This window comes from Xyrauchen texanus, chromosome 42, assembly GCF_025860055.1.
Source record: "Xyrauchen texanus isolate HMW12.3.18 chromosome 42, RBS_HiC_50CHRs, whole genome shotgun sequence".
Classification (NCBI taxonomy): domain Eukaryota; kingdom Metazoa; phylum Chordata; class Actinopteri; order Cypriniformes; family Catostomidae; genus Xyrauchen; species Xyrauchen texanus.
This window is the reverse complement of record NC_068317.1, coordinates 28802747-28820339: the sequence shown is the minus strand read 5'-3', so window position 1 is coordinate 28820339 and position 17593 is coordinate 28802747. Positions and strand designations below refer to the sequence as shown.

The following is a 17593-nucleotide window of genomic DNA, read 5'->3' as shown; positions in this document are numbered from 1 at the left end:
ACTCTCAAGGGCCGTTCACACTGAATACATTTATGTGTTTGTCTGCGCTCTTTCGCTCTTTGTGCGTCCACCTGTTTCAGCACCTTGTGTAGGAGCATCACTTTTTTCATAGAACTTGTAATTACAATTAGAAACTTGACAGTTGTGATGTCTTGTTACATGGGGTGCATTTTAAAACATACAGAGAGGAATTAATAGAGATTAATTATTTTGTTGCAATCAACATAACAGCTATACATGGATCCGTTTAAGCATTATGAGTGTTGCTATAGAAACGAATAATTTCCAAGGTCCGAGGATGTGAACTGCTCCTAGTAAAATCTCTGAGTTTTCATTTCATAATTAAGGTAATTGCGACAGCATGAGCGTGCCATAATATAGAGTGTGTGGTTGTCAGTTTGTTTATCAGCATTATACGACGGCTTTAAAATTGGCTCATCCGAACAGAATTTAGTGTCACAATTATACCTATTATACGTCTTTTTCTTGTTGATGTTAAACATCCAATTTTTATTTCCCCTACCTATTAAAATTCAGATTTGGCTGTCGTTGACAGCATGGAAAATGTAATGCGTCTCACCTACTGTAGTTACTGATGTGTTTCCAGCCGTTCCAATTATAAATATTGTTTTAATTATTGAGTGGCATCAATTGATCAAGGTAATCCATTAAAAAGATTGATAGATTTATGATAAATTTACACAGTTTTGTCATGAATTCTTGCGTGGCTATAAATCTTGCTCCAAGAGAGAGAGAGAGAGGCACTCCAGAGGTTGGCTCATTGGAGGGTGTTTAAGGCTTAAATTAGAAATTGGCAGTTGTGTGTGTTTTCGTGTAGACTCTAATTGCCTGGCACCCGTATGCTACATGGCTGAGGGAATTTTTGCAGTTGTTGGTGAGACGACACGCTGACGATTTACGCCCAGACACATACAGTACACATCCCAGCACAGATGCTAATCTATATTGTTAGTATTGTTATCCTTGATGAGCCCCCAATTATTTTACAAGCCCTAGGGTTACAGGATTGTAACATTAAAACTAAAGTACTACGTCTATATCTACACACTTATCTGTGTCTATACAGTATATCTATGCCATCTCTTTATCACTAATCACTCTCTCTTTCTCTTTTTCTGTCTCTTTTTGCTTGTTTGAGGCTGGACAGAAATAGATAGCGATTGTGCTTGATATCTCAAACACACACGCACACATCGTGGCCTTCGGCCAGAGCAGGTAATAGCTCTGATGATCCTCCAGTTTGTTTCAGAAATAATTTGCCATTGCGTCTTCGCCACAGGGCAGTGGCACTAATACAAATAAATCACTTCAGTAACCTCTTTCCCTCTCTTACTTGGCGTCAATCTTCCTCATTTTTTCAAACAAAAGTGTCTTCAGAAGGCAATATATTTATTTTTATATTATTGAACATTGCATTGAACAAGCCTATCGTAGGCCTACAGTCCACTGCAATCAATTTTGCAATTGAATTTGTCAATCTGTGAGAGAGATATTTATTATAAGGGCTTTTTCAAGGACGCATCAATGTACACATGCGTCAAGCGAACACTTTCAGAGAGCTTTGGTTGTGTCGTGTCATAAACACTGCGTTTTTAGGTTGCTGTGTCAAGTTAAACGTAGTTTGTAAGGTTTGAGATCCCTGCATTCGTTCCAGCTGTGTTTGAAAGAAAGAACACAATTTTTTATTTTTTTTTTATTGCAAATTAACAAAAGAGTAACACATACAAGGGAGTGAGACACATATACAATACAGAAGAGAGAAAAAGCACAAAAACAAAAACAATGAAATACAAAACAGCCCAACACAGTCATCGATAAAGTGGTGTATGTAGACAGATGAGATCCTTTCTGTGACACAAGTATAGATAGGGGCAGTCCAGTAGTATCAGTATATTTTTAGTGAGGGTATTAATCACCCCAACAATCACAACAACAACAGCAATATATTAATATTAGTGGTGATAGTATCAATGATAATATTTATAATGATAATTCATGACAATAATAGGAGCATTAGCTCTAGCAATCTATAATAATAATAGTGACAATAGTACTAATAACAATACATTTAGGTCAGTCAATAATGTCACCGTACCTGCTCTAAACTCTAGGTCAGGGGGCTGATCCACAACTGCCAGTGAGCTCCACACAGATACCGACACCTCTCCTCTATTCAATATTCCGATTCCCCCTCACCGCCGCCAGCGACACCCAACCCCCGTAGTTAAGCTTCTAGGCTCCATTGAGGTGTCCTCTTAAAAAAAAAAAAAAAGAAAGTACGCCGGGGCACCATAACAGGCACCTCCAAACCAAGCTCCCTTAGTCTGTTTGTGACCTGACGTAACCAGATGTTATGGGTGGTTGGCCCTCTTACCCCCTTCCTTTTTTTTCTTTTTTTTTTTCCCCTTTCCTTTCTAATCTTTTTTTTTCCTTCTTTTTTTTTTTTCCTTTTTTTCTTCTTCTCCTTTCCCCCCTTTCCTTTCCCCCTTTTTTCTTTTTTCCCTTCCATGGCTTTGAGCAAGATGTGCACTGGTTAGCTCCCCAGCCAGAGACACCACATCCAACCCAGGTATCAAATCAATGATTCTTTAACACGAGGGAGGGATCTGGCCAGAGGCAGTGAAAGGGAAGGGCCAGTCAGTCCAATCACTGATTCTGTAATGATTATGCCAACAGGATATGCCAGTTGCACCCACCAACAGCACCTAGAACAGACGCCCGACCCAGACCATTTATATTTTTAACAAAATTTTATACATATTTATACGTAATATTTTCTGAATTGTCATTTATATAGAAAGAGAGAGGAAGGGAAGACTAATCATTCTATATAATAATAATAATAATAATAATAGTATCAATATCATCATCCCTACTACCACCATCTTTGATAAAAAAAAAATAAAAATACAAAAAAAAAAAAAATAAATAAATAAAAAATAAAAAATAGCAATAGTATGCAGATTTTAAATAAAATAAAAGTACAGCTTATCGAACATTATACATATACATGTATACATACATACATATGCACACACATACACATACACATACATGCATGTATACATACACACATACCTACATATGCATACACACGCATACGTACAAATAGATACATATACATATATATATATATATAAAGGGCATCTATACTGAATAATTGTAGTACTGTACAGTAAACTGTTCTCCCCCAAGACCGTACCTCTGGACTAATATTTTAAATGATACGAATTGGTTGTTTTCAAATAAGTGATGGAGATGAGTGATTCCTTTTTGTTTCCAAGATGGAAAATTGATCGGTTTATTGCATAATTGAAAATCAGGGTTGAACCAAATGGGGGTGTATCTACATGATGTTAGTGGTGAATTATTCATTTTGTTTACTTTCCACCAGGCTGTCAGAGTTGATGCAATTGTAATATTATTAAAATAGAGCATTTTCTTAATTGATTTTGGTAGAAAGGCAAGGTCTGAAACTGAAGTATCTTTGCAATGGTTTTGTTCTAATTCCATCCATGAATTATTATGATTATTTTTATGAATCCATTTATATAAATATTGTAGCTGGTTTGCTAAAAAGTAATATTGAAAATTTGGAGATTCTAGGCCGCCATGTGATTTTGTCTTTTGTAATTTTTCCAGTGAAATTTTAGGTGTTTTATTTTTCCAATAGAAGTGAGAGGTTAATGAATCCAGTGATTTGAACCATTTATCGGTGGGTGTTGTTGGAAGCATTGAGAACAGATAGTTGACTTGTGGTAAAGTTTTCATTTTAACTGTAGCAATGCGACCGATAAGTGATAGTGGTAGGTTAGTCCAGCGTTTTAAATCATCTCCAATTTTTTTTAAAAGTGGGGTATAGTTGAGATTAAACAACTCTGACAGTCTGGAGGAAATGTTGATACCCAAGTATGTAATGTTGCCAGTGTGGAGTGGAAGAGAAGAATCATGAGCTGTGGAATCCCAGGCACCCTCTGAAAGTGGTAATATTGTTGATTTATTCCAGTTTATTGTATAATCAGAAAGTTTTGAGAAAATATTGATAATTTTAAAGGTTTCTTTCAATGACTTATAAGGGTTTTGTAAACATAACAACAAATCATCTGCATAAAGACAGATCTTATGTTGTGTATTGACGTTTTGTATTCCTTTGATATTATCATTTTGTCGTATTGCTGCTGCAAGTGGTTCTATAAATAGGGCAAATAAAGAGGGAGAAAGTGGGCATCCTTGTCTGGTCCCTCTGTGAAGTGTGAAATTTTATGATGTAATCCCATTTGTTGTTATTGTGGCCCTAGGTGAAGTATATAATATTTTTATCCAGTGGATGAATGACTCTCCAAAGTCAAATCTATGTAGAGTATTAAAAAGAAATGTCCAGTTAACTTTGTCAGATGCTTTTTCGGCATCAAGTGATACAATTATTGTTTTGGTATGATTTTGTTGGGCAAGGTTAATTAGGTTGAATAATCTACGCATATTATCTAAAGCATTCCTGTGTTTAATAAAACCTGTTTGATCATGGTGAATTAACATCGGGATAACTGTTTCTATTCTAGTAGCTAATGCTTTGGTAATGATTTTTAAATCTGTGTTTATTAATGAAAGAGGGCGGTAACTAGAAGGGTGCATTGGATCTTTGTTTGGTTTTAGCAAAAGTGTCATAACCGCTGTATTCATGTGTGTTGGTATTGTCGAAGTAATTTTAATTTCTTTAATAACTTTGAGGAATAAAGGAGAAAGAATTGACCAGAAGTGTCTATAGAATTCAGCTGGTAGACCATCAGGTCCGGGTGATTTGTTATTTGGCATTTGGTCTAATGCTTTATGGAGTTCAGCATGAGTGAGAGGTGTATCTAATGCATTTGCCTGTTATTTTGACATTGATGGTAGCTTTAATTCTTTTAGAAAATGTTCTATTTCTGCTTCATCTGGATTGCGATTAGAAGAATATAATTTTTGGTAGAAAGTTCGGAATACATTATTAATTTCTTGTGGGTTCTGGGTTATTTTATCTAAATCATCGTATATGGATGGAATAATTGCTTTTTCTTGTTTACGCTTTAGTTGATTTGCTAAATATTTACCCATTTTGTTACAATATTGGTATTGTTTGTATTTGAGTTGTTGGATAATAAACTGTGTTTTTGGTTTATTATGCTATCGAGTTCAGCTTTAAGACTGTTTAGTTCGCATTGTATTTGTTTACTAGGGCTGGTAGAGTAGGTATCTGTGAGGAGTTTAATTCTCTGTTCCAAGTTATTTTCCAGCTGTTGTTGTTGATCTCATCTTGATAGGCCACTGGTAGGGTTGCCACCCGTCCCATAAAATACGGGATCGTCCTGATTTAAAGATAGAATTATTGCATTTATTGCAAAATCTGGAGGATGCGGTAAGGGGCTGTGATATACCCCCCACCCCCCATTTGAGTGTCCCTTATTTTACAGCTTCAAAAGTGGCAGCCCTATTCACTGGTGTCAAGCAAGCCTGAGTGTGGTTTGTTGTCTGTTTAGCTACAGGTTGCATATAGAGGTTTTTTTTTTCTCCCAATTTGGAATTCCCCAAGTCCTCGTGGAGGTGTAGTGACTCGCCACAGTCCGGGTGGTGAAGGACGAATCTCAGTTGCCTCCGTGTCTGGGACCGTCATTCCACCAGTCTTATCACGTGGCTTGATGCGCACGTTACCGTGGAGACGCCGCATGTGGAGGCTTCACGCTATTTTCCGCAGCATCCACGCAGAACTCACCACGTGACCCACTAAGAGAGAGAACCACATTATAGTTACCCCATGTGACTCTACCCTCCCTAGCAACCGGGCCAATTTGGTTGCTTAGGAGACCTGGTTGGAGTCACTCAGCACACCCTGGATTCGAACTTGCAACTCCAGGGGTTGTAGTCAGCATCTTCGGTCTGTAGTTCTAACTGTCTATGGTTTTATCTATCGTTCTATCTCCCTATGTCTGTCTATCTATTGTCTGTTGTTCTGTCTGTCTGTCTGTCTGTCTATCTATCATTCTACTGTTATATCATTTGATCTATCGTTCGATCTATCTGTCTATCTATCATTCTATATATGTATCATTCTCCCTCATTACAGCTGGAGTTTTGCTTACTGCCCCCTGCTGAAAACAGGTGGTACTTAAAGCTTGAATGGCTCTGATGGAAAGAATATTCCATGTTATGGTAAACAGCAAACAAATAAAAAAATAACGAAATGCTTTGGGGTGGTCTTTACATCACATTATTTGTATTTCATATTAATTTAGCAAAAATAGACCTTTATCAGTTACAATCACAGTAAAACATTAAAGCCATTTGTTTGTGAGCGAGACATGTGCATTTAATGCCTAATACATGGAAAACCCTCTCTGTCACTCATAAAAGTTGACTACACACACCACCACTGTCAGAAGTCAAAATATGCATGCCACAGCAATACAATGTGTCATTGCAAACACCAACCCCCTTTCTCTCTCTCTCTCTCTTTCTATCTATCTTTCTCCCTCTCCTTTATAAACACTTCATCCCTGCTGGGAGGGCTGTAAGAATGTGCCCTCCCCTCTGTTTGATGTGTCTTTTGAAAGTTTCAGGGAGTTGTTTTGTTTTTGTGTGTGCCGATGAGGCCCTTCAGAAGTTCCCCTTCCTCTGAGCCCCACTTACCTCCATGAACTCATTCACTTTTTTTTTTACTACCCTCTGATTGGTTACTTTATTCAGTGCCAATCACCTTACTCCACACCCTCATCATTTGTTTCTCAGATGGTCCATTTTCACTTGCATGTCCAATTGCTTTTCGGCCTTCCTGGAGGGAGGCCTCCCCTTGAGTGTGTGCTTCATTGGGACCCGGAATGGCACCGCCCCGTCCAAGTCCCTTGTTGCCTCATAAATCGCTGTGTACCCTTTAGCTTGGGTTGAGTAATTACCCTGTTGTTTCTTCCTTCGTATTGGTGTGCGTTCATGTGTACCTGATACTCTGGGCTGGGCTAGAGGAATTAATTAGCTGTTTCCGTGGTCATTGGGGTCAGGTGAGATTACAGCAAGGCCAGAACAGCAATGGATCCATTCCCCTACTTTTACAACTTACTTTAGTTGACTAGAGTAAAAACAAAAATTCTAGAAAAAATGAAATTTAATTCTCAACACATAATGTGACACATTTCAGGACTTAATTTTATCCATCAGGATTTTATTGGATTTATGAAAAGTGTAATATTATTGGATAATATTGTTTTCCTTGTCTGTGCAGCGTTGGTTATGTCAGCAGAAAAGAAAATATGTTTTACTGATGTGGAAACACTAACTATATATATATATATATAATGTATACACACACAGTATGTATGTATGTCTTGGTTTAGATTTCTTATTTATTTATTTATTTTCATTTATATTTATTTATTTGAATTGACATGCTTTTATTTGTATTTATTTTTTACATTTATTTATTTTATTTATGACACATTGATGAAACTGTCTGAAGTCTTTTTTAGTTGCCCAACAACCAGGTTGTTTTAATGCGTTAGTTATGCATACTTGAATACTGTATATCAGTAAACGAGTAAGTAAATAAAAGTTGTTTCACTGCTGTGGAAACACTAACAATATATATTTACAATTATATATTTGTATTTATTTACATTTATTTAATATTTGAATTTACATGTATTTATTTATTAGTATTTGCATGTATTTAAATAAACTAGTAAATTAATCAATAAAAATACATTATACAAATTAAATTGACATTTATTAAGTAAAATGGTTTTCTTGTAGTCTTTAATGATTAACTACTTAATTTGATATATCAACATTAATAAGTTTTAATTTTGTTGCTGAAGCAGTTAGCAACTTTATAGTTAGTCCTATAGTCAAAGTATAGAATATTTGGTCTACATTTCCAGCTTTGTAGAATCTGTTACATCCTAGTGTCCCCCAAGCAACCCTGATATTCATTGCAAATATGTGTGTGTGTGTGTGTGTGTGTGTGTGTGTGTGTGTGTGTGTGTGTGTGTGTGTGTGTGTGTGTGTGAGTGAGAGGGGCAGCCATGGGCCTTATTTCCTAAATGTGGTTTTCTCCCCCTGCAGAGAGAATCTTCTCTCCATCCCATCACTCTTTCGTGGCCTCCTCGTCCCTCCCTCGCTTTTGACGCGCTAAAGCTGCACATTTTATTTTCCTTCCTCCTGCCAAGAGGAAGTATCTTTTCATGGCTTCTCGGCTTTCTCCCTTAAACCCTCCACACAGTGCCCTGTGTTTGGATTGGGTCTTCATTTCAAACAAAAGTCTGAGGCGGGATTACCAGTCCCTCTCTTTCACACGTCTCCTTTCAAGTGGCAATGGCCGGGGCTATTTGAGATGTTTTTTTGCTGCTTCTGAAATCTTCCTCCTTCCTTTTCCAAAGCAGGTGACCATAAACTGAGAGAAAGAGCATTTAAAAACATTATCAAGACATGTGGACAGACATGATGAGGATTATTATGTTGGCTTGACAAAGAAAAAAAAAACTATGAAAGCATCCATCCATCCATCCATCCATCCATCCATCCATCCATCCATCCATCCATCCATCCATCCATCCATCATTCTTTCTATCTAACTGTCTTCCTGTCTGTCGCTCTATCTATCGTTCAGCCTGTCGGACTTCCTGTCTATCTATCGTTCAGTCTGTCTGTCTGTCGTTCTATCTATCATTCTGCCTCCTCATCTGAGACCGTCAATCCACGCATCTTATCACGTGGCTTGTTGAGCGCGTTACTTTGGAGACATAGCGCGTGTGGAGGCTTCATGTTCTACGTGGCTTCCACGCACAACTCACCACGTGCCCCACCAAGAGTGAGAACCACATTATAGCAACCGTGAGGAGGTTACCCCATGTGACTCTAGCCTCCCTAGCAACTGGGACAATTTGGTTTCTTAGAAGACCTGGGTGGAGTCACTCAGCACATCCTGGATTGGATCTAGTATCTATCATTCGTTCTGTCTGTCTGTCTGTCTATAATTGTATTTATCGTTAGATCTATCTGTCTATCTATATGTATCTATTATTATATCTATATGTCTGTCTGCCTATCTATCGATCATTCTGTCTATGTATCTATTGATAATCCATCTATAGCATGTTTACATAGAAAAACAATGGAAAGAAACAGCACAGAGTGATGCAAAATACGTGTTCGGTGTGACCGGGCCCTTAGCCTGTCTATCCTTCGACTTAGCAAAAGTCATTCTCCCTCGTTAAACTAGTGTAAACTCACACCCCTCCTTCCCTGAACCCTTTGCAAACTTCTCTCCTTATTGTCCTCTCTAAAAGTTTTGAGAGTCGCCCACCCTCTTAAACCCCTGCGATGGCACGGTGGGTTTCCTGTAAAGAATTCAGATGAAGAGAGGGAAAGAGAGAACAACAGGGTGGGTCTCTTCAGAAGAAAAACAAGCTTTGAAAGATTGACTGCTGAAGGAGGAGGGGGCTAATTATACACACACACACACACACACACACACACACACACACACACACACACGGTGAAGAAAGATTCACTGTGCCCAGAGTCCATTCAATTGCTCTTTGCCTTGTTCACAAAGAGCTGTCAAGTTTTTCAGGGAAACAGCATTAAAGATGTGGCTTCCTTAATTAGCTCGTGCCATTGTTGCCAAAGTGACGTAAGCAACACTTGTTTGTACACACAAAATTGTCTTTTGGGGGAATGTTATAGTGGCACAGGATAACTGATTATCAGTAAAGAGATGCCACAACATTTGTTCTGCTCCATAAAGCCTGTTTTGTTCGCCATCTTCGAGCGCTTTTCTAAAATGCACGAAAAGGCTGCAATGTAACTGCTGAATTGAGTCGTTTAATTAGCCATTAAGTTGTTCGCTTTAGTATTTTAGGTCACGTTTGTTTGGTTGGCTATTATGTTATTAATTTTTTAATGACACCTCGGCATGGTGCATTATACCCCGTAAGACATTGATTACAGATCTTTAGAATTATTTCGAGGGCATTATCAGAAGATTTGGGCTAGATTGGTGCTTGAATGCATACAACGTTTCACCATGATGCGAAGATGGTGTGGGTTGCTAGGGTTTTCTGGTGAAACAAGTTAAAAGAGACTATCCTTAATACCTTATTTAATATGCAATAATACATTCTAGTTCATAGATATGGCTTAGGTCCATCGTTCAATGCAGTTGTTGTTTTGCTATTTTATTTTCCACCAGGTCAAGTACAAATGCTTAGAAAAGTTGTAGTACAAATCTCTAACTCTTAGCTTCATTAGTAATTCTTATGCTTGCCTTAGAAAACACTGTTAATTGTTAGGTCAGTTGGATTGGCTTTTTTATTTTATTTATTTACTTCTTTTCCGCAATTGAAAGACTACTAAATGTAGTCATGACATATAAGTCAGTCCCCATCAGAGGAAGCGTCTGTTGATTGCTCTGGTCCTGAGGATAATAAAGGGGCGTGTCTTCATTTAGACTCCCATTGTACCACCAATCACTGCTACTCTAATTAACATGTAGTATGAAGTAAATGAACAAAATGCTGCTTGGATGTATCATCTTGTAATAAGCACCACTGTATGTATGCATAAATACACAAGGCAGTCTTTGTTTAGAAGACCAGTCATAATTCATTATGCAAATATGCAGTTATGTCATCACTGACGGTTTTGAATACCGAACATTCCGAAATTGAAATTCAAAGAGAGATTTACAAACTTAAATGTCAATCTTAAGTTTCTTTAAACCTTTCAAGTTTATAAATAATAAAAATGTGCACATCTAAGGGTGGTGCTCGTGGTACCATTTTTTTAGAGGCACCAAATCACTTTCCCGGACTTTCACTTCTACCGTTCCATTCTGGTGGAGCGAATTTCCCAACTCCGCCTTCAAGCAACCTTCAAGAAAAATGTATCTCTTCCATCAGCACTTGACCCAGTCCTACCTAAACTGTCTTCTTTCTTTAAAAAAAATAAAAAATGTAATTCATTATTTAATCACTGTCTCTCTCATTTTTTAACCTGCTAAATTAATAAGGGGCCGTTCACACCGAATGCGTTTTTGCATCTGTCTGTGCTGTTTTTCAACAGTTTTTCTATGTAAACTACATATTGACAGTCTTTTTTCCTTGTGTTGCATCTCACTGTTATCCAGCATCTCATGCCAAGTTTTTTAGATGCCGTGTTTTTAAATGTGATTTTATGTCTTTTGTTGCCGTTTTTAAAGCATTTTTTTGTCTGTCTGTGCCATTTTTCAATCATTTTTTTCTATGTAAATGTGCTAGACAGACGTCTTTGTTTTGCTGCAGGAGCGTCACGTTTTTGAACGCAAATCGTTTTTTCTATTGTTTTTCTATGTATTCTAAAAACCAAAGTGTATTAATTGCACAATTAATTGTTGCGGAGTAAAATATGAATAAATATAGAATGTTTGAAGAACATTGACACAGTTCTGCCTTGCAAGGATATAATAGTACTTCTCTAAGTATAATTAGTTTCTAGCCGACTAATTATATAGCTATATCTGTTATTATTTTGTCATTCTCCTCTATCACTTTGTTGATTTTATTTGGTAAACATTGGCGATAGCTTTGGCAGTGCCATTATGGTGGCTTTGTGGAGTCATGTCCCAAGGGAAGCCTGTCACCTGACATCTCTTTAGACTCTCTTTACCTCTATCAGCTCTCTCTCTCTTTCTCTCGCTCCTGTCTGTCACTCACCCAAGCAAGGCAAACAACAGCTACTTTCTGCTCGCCTTATCACCAGCCGCACAGGGTCAGGAGGTCAGACCTTCACTGAGCATGCTCTGATACACTCGTATCGATTTTTATTTTGCACTGTACCCCTCGCCATCACTGAGAATGCCAGCGAAAGAGAAGAGAGGGGGCGGGCGGGTGATAGAGAGGACCAGATACATCTCTGGTGCACCGTGAAGAGTTGGACCCCATTCTCTTGCCCAGCCAAATGTGTCTCTTTCAGCCCTTTTCTTTGGGTCTTCGATCTGGCGGGTTGCCGGTGGACCCCTAGGGGGTTGAGGGTCCAGTGTTGAGAGGGCTTCTTTGTGGGGATCCACCGGGCCGGACTGACAACACTGACAGCAGCGATTAAAAACCATGGCTTCCCTCCCCACACACACACTTCTTTATTGTCCACAGTAGACATGCTGTTCACAATGTGTAACCTTTCAATAGCTAGCCAGACTTTTACCCTCAAGATTCTGAAGGAAAGCCAGCAAGCACTATAGCTAGTTGTGAAAGTGTGAGAAGTGTGTAATTGTGTATTTAGCCTTCTTCCCTCGCGACCGCTACCATCACCATGACGTATGCATAGCTGAACTACTCTGGACGTTCTTGAAGTTGCTGATATTCTTGAGTTGCATGTAGAGGTCTGCATGGACATTAAGTTGAAGCCCAATACTAGCAGAGATCGCAACAAATAAAAACAGAACGCATGTGTTTTGATTGATTGGTTGGTTGGTTGATTGATTGATTGATTGATTGTAGGTTCATAATAACTTGACAAGGTTTCTAAGAAAGGGGGCGGTCCTCCGCAAGATGCTGAAAAAACAGCAAGATGTGGTACAGTGGTCAAAGATGTCCAACCAGCGTGTGTGATTACAAAGAAAACCCAATTGAAAAAAAAGGACAGATGCATGCAAAAATACATGCACGTCGTGTAAGTCGTCTGTTCGCACGCTTCATTCTTTGTTAATTACAAATTCTGAGCCCAGCCAAAAAAACTGACGGTTTGTCAGGTCCGTCATTCTCGGGTTGGGCAATAGACCTCTAGTTGATAGGTAGTTGTTGACTGGCTGAAATCTAAAGAGCCCATCCCCAATTCTCGATGATATTCTGGTCCCTAGATGCGTCTCAGGTTCCTCTTGGAATGCAAGTGTATGAGATTTAAACACCCATTTGATGGCCTGTGTGTATCATTTATTCACCCTCTTGCCATCCCAGATGTGAATGACTTTTTATCTTCTGCAGAACACAAATGAAGATTTTTAGAAAAACATCTCCGCTTTGTTGGTCCTCACAATGCAAGTGGATGGTGACCAGAAATTTGAGGCTCCATAAAGCACAGAAAGGCAGCATAAAAGGAATCCATGGGATTTCAGTGGTTAAATCCATGTCTTCAGAAGCGATATGGTGGGTGAGAAACAGATCAATATTTACTTTAAATCTCCTCCTTTGACCAGCCCCAACCAGTAGGTGGTGATATGCATGAAGAATGCAAATTGCCAAAAAACAATAGAAGAAGAAGAAGAATGTGAAAGTGGAGATTTATAGTAAATAAATGACTTAAATATTGATATGTTTATCACCCTCACCCTGCATATCACTTCAGAAGACATGGATTAAACCACTGGAGTCATATGGATTACTTTTATGCTGCCTTCATGAGCTTTTTGGAGCTTCAAAGTCCTAGCCACCATTCAGGTGCATTGTATGGACCATCAGAGCTGAGATGTTTTTCTAAAAATCTTCATTTGTGTTCTGCAGAAGAAAGTCATAGACATCTAGGATGGCATGAGGGTGAGTAAATGATGAGAGATTTTTCATTTGTGGTTGAACTATTCCTTTAAGTCCAATCACTTCAGTATCGATCAGAATAATAGCATTTGATTTGTTGAAAAAGAAAGCCTTAAAGCACTCTTGTAGCCTAATTCTACTGTTAGAGATGTTGATTTTGGAAGGATTAAATCTCGGTTTATAGATGGCCTTTGAGCCAGCTGTCTAGTTTAGCGATCTGTGTGCCAATAGAACAAAAAAACAAACAAAGCAATGGAAAAGGTCCTAAACTTGAACCTTGTGGGTCTCCCCTCTCTCTCTCTCTCTCTCTCTCTCTCTCTCTCTCTCTCTCTCTCTCTCTCTCTCAGGGAAGAGAAGGAACGCTGGATCCGGGCGAAGTATGAGCAGAAGTTGTTCCTGGTGGTGCTTCCGCAGTCTGATGTGCCACTGGGACAGCAGCTTCTGAGAGCAGTAGTGGAGGATGACCTGAGGCTGGTGGTTCTCCTGCTCGCTCACGGCACTAAGGAAGAGGTCAACGAGACGTATGGAGACGGAGATGGACGTACCGCCTTGCATCTGTCCTGCGCGATGGCGAATGTTGTTATTACACAACTGCTCATCTGGGTAAGAGAATTGATTGGAATCAAATCTTAGGTTGCAGTATTCTTGAAAGTAGTACGGCTACAAGTAGAAAATGTTATTGTTGGTCCAGGAACAACATTCCTCTCAACCAATCAGATTTTGGGGTTAGATTTAGGGCTTGAGTTGGGAAATGAGCATTTGAATCATCATATCCCTGTGATACCCATTTGACTTACATAATGAAGATGTTTTAATGAATATTGCAGAACGTTTTGTCAATGCAGTGGAAGTGGATAGTGCCTCACTTTAAAGCTTCTTAAATCATAAAAGTAGTCCATGCAACTTGTGCATCATATTCAAAGTCTTCTGAAGGCAATAGGTTTTGGAAACATCCCAGAATTTAAGTCGTTTTTCAACGAAAAGTCCGTTGCACTTTCGTGAGTGCTATGTGATTGTTCACAATGGCACGCGTGTTCATGCAAGAACTTGTGTTGTTTAGTGCTAAATTCGACGCAATTTTCTTTGTGAACTTCTTTTATGTTCTGCATAAGAAAGAACGTTTAAAACATCATGAGGGTGAGCTTCAGGTGGACTGAACCTTTGATATATTTGTATATTATATTGTTTCATTGCATTTTGTTATTGTATTACTTTAAAAAATGAGCATTCTCTTCATCTTTCTTGTCCTGTCCCAGTATGGTGTGGACGTAAAGAGCTGTGACGCCCGTGGTCAGACCCCCCTTTCATACGCCCAGTGCGCAAGAAGTCAGGAGTGCGCTGACGTCCTCATCCAACACGGCTGCCCTGGCGAAGGCGGCAGTCTGTCAACACCCACGGCCATCCGACACAACATCAACAACAATGCTCAATGCGAGCTGAACCGTAGTGTTAGCATCATGTAATTGTGTGCAGGAAATACTTGTGCACTCCACACTATAAGCGTGCAGTATCCCAATGCCTCTGTCTTTTGTGTCCCTGCACTAAATGTTCATGTGTCAGTGGATGCCAGTGATCTTGATGTTCCCGTAGAGTCTGTTCTCGTTAAATGAAATCACTTTCCTCAGCAGTATGTTGCAGATCCAATATTGTCATTATTAGGAATACTGTGCTTAGTGTCATGTGCGTCATGTAAACCCATTACTCCATGACAACTTCCTGTTGTGAGCGTAGAAGAAGAGACAGCAGTATTAACATTTGGTGAGGTTTTTGTTTTTTTAAGCTACAGAAATGGAGAGTTACGTCTTTTTTAAGGATCTTATGTTGTATGTACTGTATAGAACAACATATGGACAGGTTCTAAGCAAAACAAGTTTATAATAACCGTAGTTTGCACACGTGTTTCATGATCCATCAAAGCATATTAAACCTATTTATGTTAAATGGGTTATTCTCACAAAGCCTGTCAAGAACTTTTCCAGGTCATATTTCACCCCGATATCAAAATAAATTAATATGAATATTATAAATGTGTAAAGCAAATTAAATAAAAAACAAATTGCCATTATTATAATTTTTTTTAATTTTCATAAAAATTAAGCACATTTTCCCTTAAATTCTCATTATTTTGAATGCGAACAAAATAATGATATATTTATGACATAATTTAAATTAAGTATTTAGACATAATCATAGTATTTGTTGTACTGCCTTTAATTTATGCAGATTTAATTAAAAAATTATTGCGTTATTGTAATTTTTCACTGTAATAGAGGAAAGATTACTTTATTACCATAATAAAAATCTGTTGAGAATATCAATTGGGAATAATTAATGAGAATAGCACATAAAATTAGTGTCATTTCGCATTACAGTAATGAGAATTTGAGGAGAAAATATGAGCTTATTTGTCATGAAAATTATGTTAATGGAAAACATATTTATGGGTCTAATATACACATTTTCTTTATATAAGTATATATATAAAATAAAAATAATATATATATATACTTTTATTATTTTATTTTTAATATATATATATATATATATATATATATATATAATAATATATATATATATATATATATATATATATATATATATATATATATATATATATATATATATATATATATTTTATTATTTTATTTTATATATATATAATAAAAGTAATATAATAATATATATATATATAAATATATACTTTTATTATTTTATTTTTATTATATATATATATGTGTGTGTGTGTGTGTGTGTGTACTTATATAAATATATATTATTTTATTATATATATATATATATATATATATATATATATATATATATATATATATATATATATATATATATATATATATATATATTTTATTTTTATGTGACCTGGGACATGTTTTTTCATGAGATTGAATTTTGTTTTGTTAGATTCCACACTATAAAGTGATTTTATTTTATTTATATAAAAAAAATGATTTAAAGAAATATTCCAGGTTCAGTACAAGTTATGATCAATCGATAGCATTTGTGACATAGTGTTGATTACCACAAAACTTTATTTAGATTTAAAATCTGGGTAACAGTGAGGCGCTTACAATAGATGTGAATGGGGCCATTCCCTAAATGTTTAAATGCTCGATGTTTCAAAAGTATAGCCACAAAACGTAAACAATATACATGTTAAAATGATGTTTGTGTAATAAAATCGCTTACAAACCTTCTCTGTATAAAGTTATATCCAATTTTACATTGTTGACATGATGACATTACAAAGTAAACCCTAAAAGGACCATAAAAATGACATTTTAAACAAACGTACAGCTCAAATAATACAAGCGTTTAAACAGAAGTAATGCAAGTGCTTTTATAAACGCATGAGCTTAACATTTCTGCCTTTTAAACCCTCCAAAAACAAGCCACATTCACTTCACTTGTGCCTCACTGTAACCTCCATTTTTGTCAATAATATTTTTTGTCATGATCAGTATTATGCCAAAAATGATTTCGATTGATTTGAATTTGTATCGAACCTGAAATATTCTTTTAATAATTAAACATAACAGTTGCACCACCACTGTGTCCTTTGACGAAGCTCGAGGTTTCTGCCCTATCAGAAACATATCACACTATAGACCGCTGGATAAGGCATTACCATTTGTAGCATCGGTTGAATATAACAAAACACAAATCATCTATTCAATTCTATTTTACATGATTGTCTGCAAAGAAACACCTTAAGAGGCTTGATTACCTTACAAATGCTGTGTTATTACGGATGCCTTGGGCAAATCATTTCCGGACTGCTCTGAAGTGGTCTTATTACTGTTTGACACCGATGTCACTCTCCGGTTTAAAGCACTCCTGCCTAATGAGACATCCATTAAGTACAGCGGACAGTACCTACACGCTAGATTTAGAATTAAGACACTCTCGCTGTGAGCTCTTGTGAGAGCATGTGTTTGTGTAATGAGTGTAATAATCTTCACACTTGAACAAGGGCTGCTTGTGAAAGTGCGGCTGTTTTGTATTCATTAAAATCCAGACGAGAGTTGTAT

At 37.2% G+C, this 17593-nt stretch overlaps 1 protein-coding gene across 2 annotated transcripts in view; it reads left to right on the top strand.

Moving 5' to 3' along the window:
* Positions 1-15988, top strand: part of agap3 (ArfGAP with GTPase domain, ankyrin repeat and PH domain 3) — a 199711-nt gene extending 183723 nt beyond the window's left edge. For both annotated transcript variants that reach the window (XM_052114451.1, XM_052114450.1), the window contains exons 17-18: positions 13895-14150; positions 14804-15988. In XM_052114451.1, coding sequence (XP_051970411.1) covers positions 13895-14150; positions 14804-15010 — 463 coding nt within the window. In that variant the 3' untranslated portion in view covers positions 15011-15988. The remainder of the gene's footprint in view (positions 1-13894; positions 14151-14803) is intronic.
* The last annotated feature ends 1605 nt before the right edge of the window (positions 15989-17593 follow it).